The 6,877-nt window shown below is 41.7% G+C and overlaps 1 protein-coding gene across 3 annotated transcripts; it reads right to left on the bottom strand.

Annotated features, from left to right (window-relative positions):
• Positions 1-1,337: 1,337 nt before the first annotated feature.
• On the bottom strand, positions 1,338-6,361 carry syt1b (synaptotagmin Ib). Of its 3 annotated transcripts, none has more exons than XM_084018339.1 (9): positions 6,083-6,361; positions 4,563-4,743; positions 3,968-4,143; positions 3,417-3,530; positions 3,117-3,284; positions 2,848-3,015; positions 2,350-2,467; positions 1,902-2,035; positions 1,338-1,791 (listed from the first exon to the last, which is right to left on the bottom strand). In XM_084018339.1, exons 2-9 carry the CDS (start codon positions 4,708-4,710, stop codon positions 1,585-1,587), a joined length of 1,233 nt encoding a protein of 410 aa, XP_083874465.1. In that variant the 5' UTR covers positions 4,711-4,743; positions 6,083-6,361; the 3' UTR covers positions 1,338-1,584. The 3 variants fall into 3 exon arrangements, with proteins under 3 accessions (XP_083874465.1, XP_083874464.1, XP_083874466.1); XM_084018338.1 differs by lacking the exon at positions 6,083-6,361 and adding an exon at positions 4,996-5,302; XM_084018340.1 differs by lacking the exon at positions 6,083-6,361 and adding an exon at positions 5,060-5,083.
• Between the last annotated feature and the right edge of the window lie 516 nt (positions 6,362-6,877).

Genomic DNA, 6,877 nt, shown 5'->3' with positions numbered 1-6,877 from the left:
AAAGTCCCATCAAGTCGTAATTGCGCGTGGGGTAACTGAGATCATTTTGATACTGGAGTTGGGGTGACCCTAATCTTACAACCTGGCGGAGAAGAGGTCAGATTAAATTATGTATGGTAAGTTATTCTTTATTTTTTAAACAGTGCAACAAGTATGAGCTGTTGCTTGTGTACATACTGTAATGTTACGTTGTAGTACACGCCTAACTTGATGTTGACCATTTGTCTTCTATCCATAACAAAGGACTATATAATCATACCCCAATATGCCGGTAAACGCCAAATCTTACGTCCGCCATTTTTTCCCCAATTCTTCCCGACAATGAAGAACTTGAACATGACATTTTCGTAATTCCAATTTCGCAGAGGGAAGCAGAATCTTCCGACTAGCACTTGGAGGGGGTTGTATACAAATACAAATAAAACAATAATTCGTTCTTAATGTAAGTTTTAGTCTTGAATTAAATGGGGGAAAATAATTCCTTTCAAGAACCTCAGGACCTCTGCAGTTATAATGTGCTGTACTATGGTGTGATGGTGTTCTATTAACTTTTTCAGTTGTACTGAACAAATTATTGCCACATTTTAAAATAGGATATCCAGATAGCCGATTGTTGTTGCAGCTCATGCATTGTGGTGACACAACATAACACAGTCCAATGCAATATACCCCAAACCAATCAAATATTATTGCAAGGCTTACAATGATTATTGGCTCTCTTATTCCTCGTTTTGTAAATCAGGGTTGAACACAATATGAGGAAGGACATGCTCAGAACTAAATGTTATTTTCCTTTGTTATGTTACCATCTACTCTTCAGACTGCAAAACTCTGTATCTGTTTTCTTCATCAAAGAAGCAGAAGAAAATAGTGTGACCTCACCTACCATCGACCAATAAATTGGAAAGGATAGGTGATACTTTACTGCTTATTTCCCGGATTAAGTTTATCTTCGACTGCTCTGTCCTGCCAGTTTGGCAGTGATACTGCGGAGAAACTTGTCTACTAATGACAATGCCAAGTCACTTATCTTTGCACTTCTCATTCAGCTCCAACTCCAACACCACAACCACTGTACTTGATTCACTTTTCTAAGTATCCTTTCTATTGTAATGTCCCTTTGGGATATAATGGAAATTTGGGCTACATGAATAACAAACAGTGGAATTGATAACAACCAATTATTTAACAAGCAAAAGGCAACAATGAATAGTTCATTAGCCTTTGGAGTGTCTCCCTCTGCAGGTTAATCATGTTTATATCAGGTGTATCTGCTTGTTTTTGAATAGCACAAAACAGAAGAAAAACATACAAAGGTTTAAAAAAATTGCATATTTTTTTAATAGCACTGTTCATAGTTACATATTGGTTTAAAACTGCAGTTTAGGTAGAAGCAAGGGGAGGAAATCTGAAGGAAGAATTGACTCGGATAGTGTCGAGGCTATAACTTTATTATTGGGTAGATTTCCAGAGTTAAGTAGCTTAAAGGGGTTTTAGCGTAATTAGGGCAGAGGCAGGAACATAAATAGGAAGTAGATGAAATAAATGCTGCAAGATAGCCCACCAAACCAGAGGTCACCGTTTTCATTTCTTTTTCGAAATCAGCGCGTTGATTTCATCTTCTGGTTTGAGGCTATGCCACTGGGCTATCGGCCTCCGGGGATTTGCCAGCATGTCTTCCCAGTGGCGTTGCTCAGTCCCGGTGATGTTACTGCCCAGCAGCACCTTCCCTATGGCATCATTCTTCCCAATCTTATCATAGTCCAACGCAGTCACAGCTACCTGTACCTTCTATAAATGAAAACACACACACAGATGATGATGATGAATTACATTTCTGAGGAATTGCATGTGTGTGTTTGTGTGTGTGTGTGTGTGTGTGTGTGTACAAATATATGTACCTCTATCTGTTCACATGGCACCTCAAAGCTGAAAGACTCATTGTAGTAAGGGTTTAAAGTGTTCTTCTTTATGGTTGTTTTCTTTTTCTTGAGTCTTTTCCCATTCTGCATTAAGTGGATCTTCACATAGGGGTCTGACAGAGAGAACAGAGAGATTTTACATCAGAGCAACAGACCAATAGCCTGGCACTGCTGCAGTTACTTAATGAGTGAAACACTACATCTATTCTAGTAGCTCCTGACAGTTTCCCCAAACAAGAAACTACGTGAAAGTGGACACAGCACTGAGAAGTAGTCACGAGGCCTTAATGCTCAACCAGACCTCACAAATCAAGGCAATTTTGGATGCATCCAGTCATATTATAAAAATAACTGGGACATATTTACATTTGTCATGACTTAAAGAGTAAGACTTTTTTTTAAATTCGTTTTTTGCTGCTTAACTCACCTGATAATCCACCCACATCCATTTTCTTCAGATTTTTGGCCTCCAGAATCACCACCGTCAGCTTCCCTGCAGTGGGCACATACCTCAAGGACAAACAGACGTCTCCAAGCCGCTCACTCTAATACAGAATCAAAAAGAAGTAAATATGTTGTTGGGAAGTTGTCTAAAAATGCAAGTATGGCTTATCTTCACAATTACTTTAAACATATTTAAGGTGAAATATCAACATCGTAATAGGCTGCACTCTTTCTCAGGTAAAGAGGTGACAACTATGTGCAGTACAGTAACATATCAAAGGAGAAAGTATTTGATGGTAGCCAGAGAGGCATCAAGCATCAGTAACATTTTCCCCTAAACACAAAGAAATGCTTTGAATAAAAGGAAACTCAATTTTCCCATGAAAAATCTAAAAGCCAGATTTTTTCCAAATCCTGGTTGAATCTTTGCATCCTTAATTTTAAATGCAACTCCTCTCTCCCTCTCATGTTGTGCTCCCACCTCCTCCTTCTCTGCCTTCTGCAGATCCCTCCACTCCTGCAGAGACTGGCTGAAGTCCACTTTGCTCATCAGTATCTTCACAGCTCCAATGGCATCGTGTTTTGAAAACCGGTCAAAGTCGTACACGGTCAGCACCAATGTCTTTCCGCCCAGCTCATTGTATGGTACCTACAGAACACACGTCAAAGGCTATAGCTTGAAACAAATCAGGTGCTGATAGTGAACCCCATCAGTCAGGATATATAATTCTCTTTGATTTATGCATTTACCTTAAAGGTGAAAGTCTCATTGAAGTTGGGTTCAAGGGTCTTCCTGTGAACTTTGGTTTCAAACTTTTTCTTTTTGTCCGGGAGCAAATAGAGCTTAACATAAGGGTCAGAGCTACCGCCCACATCCATCGCGGGAAGCTCAGCGGCCTGCAAGATGCCGACTATCAGCTAGAATGTGACAGCAAAGGAAAGTAGTGACAAGAGATGAGAATCTGGCTAATTCACAGAGAAGATGAGAGAAGTATTAAAATGGTGATGGCTGTCGGCAAAAACATGTTGTAGTGAATGGCGGCATCTCACCGTATTATCTGTGAAGTTGTAGTCCAATGTGAAATGTAGCCTGCCCAGTTTCTCCTCCTCCTTGGGCTCATTATCTGACAGCTCTGTTTCTTTGTTACCTTCATCTTTCAGCGGCTACACACACACACGCACACACACAAACACACACACACACACACACACACACACACACACACACACACACACACACAGATACATGCAGGTAAAAAATACAGCTTTACAAGTAATCAATGAAGACCTTCTGTATCACAACTTGTGGAGACGCTATTTGCTCTGTCTTCCTGCAGTATAGCATTACACAACCAGAGGCAATAAAAGAAAGATAATGTTACAATCTGAGTTTATTTATTTTGTTTAAAGGGAACAGGCAATGTTTACACCATCACCGTTAACTACTATAGGAGCGATGTGGAAAACATCCATTAGTTCTTCCACACATTGACAGCTTTACTAGTCCTTGGTGACCCTTATGTCCGGACTGTGATACATTGCAAGGACAGTACATCTGCAGGGGGAGTGTGTGTGTGTGTGTGTGTGTGTGTGTACGCTACCTCGCTGTAACCTCCATCCATTTCAGTCTCAAATCCTCCGTCGCTCTTCTCTTTCCCCTTTTTCTTGTCCTTTTCTTTGTCCTTCTTCTTCAGGCACTTTTTCCACACACACACGGCACACGAGAGCACCACGCACAAACTCACAATGCAAAGTGCAGCAACAGCCCACGACGGCACTGCAAAACCACACAACACCACACACACACATGATACATACTTGATTTACATACTGTTTTAGTCGGCCACTTGAATACCATGTTCAAAATCATACCCTGCAATCTTTTACTTCTTGAGGATAATTTGCCATCCAATTATTTCTAGCTGTCTGAGCCCAGTCCTCCAAATGATAACAGGAATACAGATAATGATCTTTTTTATATTCTTTAAACAAGACGGAGCACTTTGATCCACCAAATTGCCACGTTGTATGAAATAGTACTTTGATGCCAGAAACCCCTAGGGTTATACCTGGCTCTGGTGCTTATTTGACCCAAATATCTTTTAAGATGCCATTTACCATGGCTGCACCACAACAGTACATAGCATACATTTATGTCCACAGGTCCATGGAGAACGACTTGGGTGTCTAACTCACTGTGGATGCTGTGCAGTTCACTCCTGAACTTGTTGGGACTGTGACCTCCAGATTGTTTTTGGCCGCGAGTGGTCGTTGCATTTAGCAAGTGGGTTGGGGTAGCGGAGGCGCCGGGTGAAGCCGGGGCAGCTCGACGGTTCCCAGTCATTATTTGAGGAGTGACGATAGATCCTGAATTAAACTGGCAGAGAAACAGATACAGAAAAATATCGTCTCAGCCCTTAAATAGCAATTTAAGGAACATTAGACTTCATCAAAACAGATAAAGACACCTCTGTAAACAGCCTCTAAATGTACAAAAAATCCAATTTGAGGAACCATCCAAACAGGCAACATAAACACCAGAGCAGAGTTGCCAGAAATGCTATTGATCAGATGTATTTGTAGCAATAATGTGCTTATAGACACGGTATGACCATCAGTGTCAAATGACCTCTCCTGTTTCTGCTGGCCTGGCACTTGTACACAGGATATGCAAGCGGCGTTCTCTGCCAAACCTGCTGACATGGAGGGGCAGAGGGACGGATGAGAGGAAGGAGACGACGGAGACAAGTGAAGTTGAAGTGTCACGCGTGGGCCTCTGCAGGTCCACAGCGAGCTGCCAGGGGTGAGACTCCCGGGCCAAGGTCATGCTCAGTATGTGAGAGAAAATACCCACTGCCAAGTCTTGACTCCCAAGTGCAAAAAAAAGAAAAAATGTTTTGATATGTTATATTCTATTCTGCAGACATCACGGGTATTGAGTATCTGGGGTTGAGTCAGCAGATGTGCTCTCACACCCAAGCTGACACTGATCTATGTTTATGTCTGCTTTTATTCATCTTCCTGAAAACACAGAAGCCACCACTTATATATTTACAGTTGCAGGAACAAACAAGAAGAATTCACGGCACATCGAAAGGTACCTCAATTTTGCCAAAAAAGAAACAGCATGTATAAGATGTTACAGATCTCTAATACTGATCATGTTGTGATTGAATCAGAAATCAATATCTCTGATTCTGATGTGCTTTTTTTGAAAGTGTAATTACTGAATTGCTGCAGAGGTGATGATGAATGACTCGCGATGCGAACCATATGGTCCCCCAGCTTCAGTTGTTCATGCAGATAAAACTCTTTCTACACCTGCTCTAAAAGGTTGCAAATTAATAACAGTATATGAAATAAAGTGTCACTCCAACGTTGCAGCTCTTTCCCTAAAAAGTGACAACTTGCTTAAACATTTTTTTAGCTTGACATTTGACTTTTTTTCAACCTTCAGAAGAAATTAATCTTTCATTAGAAGCAAAATAAAATCACTGAAATTGGAGTAACAAACTGATAAATGACCCATGATGATTTTGTTGTTTTACCCCAGTCTGTATCGGGAAACAACAGACTAACCTGCACAGACCTGATTAATATTTCTCTGCATTCATGGGTTTACACACTGTTACTTTTCACTCGGCACAGTCTTTATATATATAAATCAAAGAACTTCTTGTTGATGAGGCAAATAGAAAGAACAAACAGAGACATACCTGTGTTCAGTTGTCCCAGCAGGAATGTCCAGACTCACAGGTACTCCGTTTCCTTACAGAGAGGTGGAGGAGGAGGATGAGAGATGACGGGACCAGAGCGGGCAGGAGAGGCGGAGGAAAACGGTGAGTTAGGGAAGAGTTTTGCATCACTTATTCTTAGACATCAAGAAGGAGAGTGCAGGTGTATGGAGGCTTGATCAAGAGAGAGGGAGGTTAGATGGGGTTGGGAGAGGTGGAAATGCAGCTCGGTGTTGCTTCCCTCTGTATGTGTGTGTGCATTTGCAATGTGTTCCTTGTGAATGTGTTCTTTTCTGTCAGTTCAGGTCTCATGGGAACATGGGTGCTTATTTCTGACTCCCCCACCTCTTGTGACCTCTGTCCCATCACTACAGGTCACCCTCACTGGCCACTGATGCATATTCATCAGTGTAGTGACGTGGCTTTTTAAAGGTTCGTTAGCATAGTGAGGGTTCAGCAATAGAGGACATTTACATTCCGAGTGGACAGGTCTGCGTGTGTGCATCTGGCAGTAGCTGCAAAACTGTCTCGTATTGTCTATGTATAGATGATGTTGCCTGATTTAGAAAATAAGGATGTGGTTTCTGCAGCAACGCAGAGATCAAGTTCTGGCCCCGCCCCATTCACCTTGAGGTACCAGAGATGCACAGAGATACTGTACAGAAGGAGGGGTGAGACAGATGGAAAGAGAGGGTGTAGGGGGATGGTCAGGGGAGAGAGGGCTCCATATAACCTGTGTCTATGACAAATATTCACTATGTATTTATTTTGCCTATG

Source organism: Eutrigla gurnardus (assembly GCF_963514095.1).
Source record: "Eutrigla gurnardus genome assembly, chromosome: 9".
NCBI classification, from domain to species: Eukaryota; Metazoa; Chordata; class Actinopteri; order Perciformes; family Triglidae; genus Eutrigla; species Eutrigla gurnardus.
The sequence above is the reverse complement of the archived record's forward strand: the minus strand, read 5'-3'. Positions and strand labels throughout refer to the sequence as shown.

Coding starts and splice junctions, on each gene's coding strand:
- syt1b (XM_084018338.1), bottom strand. CDS start 5,193: ATGACCTTGGCCCGGGAGTCTCACCCCTGGCAGCTCGCTGTGGACCTG. Junction 3,531..3,967: donor TGGATGGAGGTTACAGCGAG/GTAGCGTACACA, acceptor GTGTGTGTGTAG/CCGCTGAAAGATGAAGGTAA. Junction 3,285..3,416: donor ACAACTTCACAGATAATACG/GTGAGATGCCGC, acceptor GTCACATTCTAG/CTGATAGTCGGCATCTTGCA.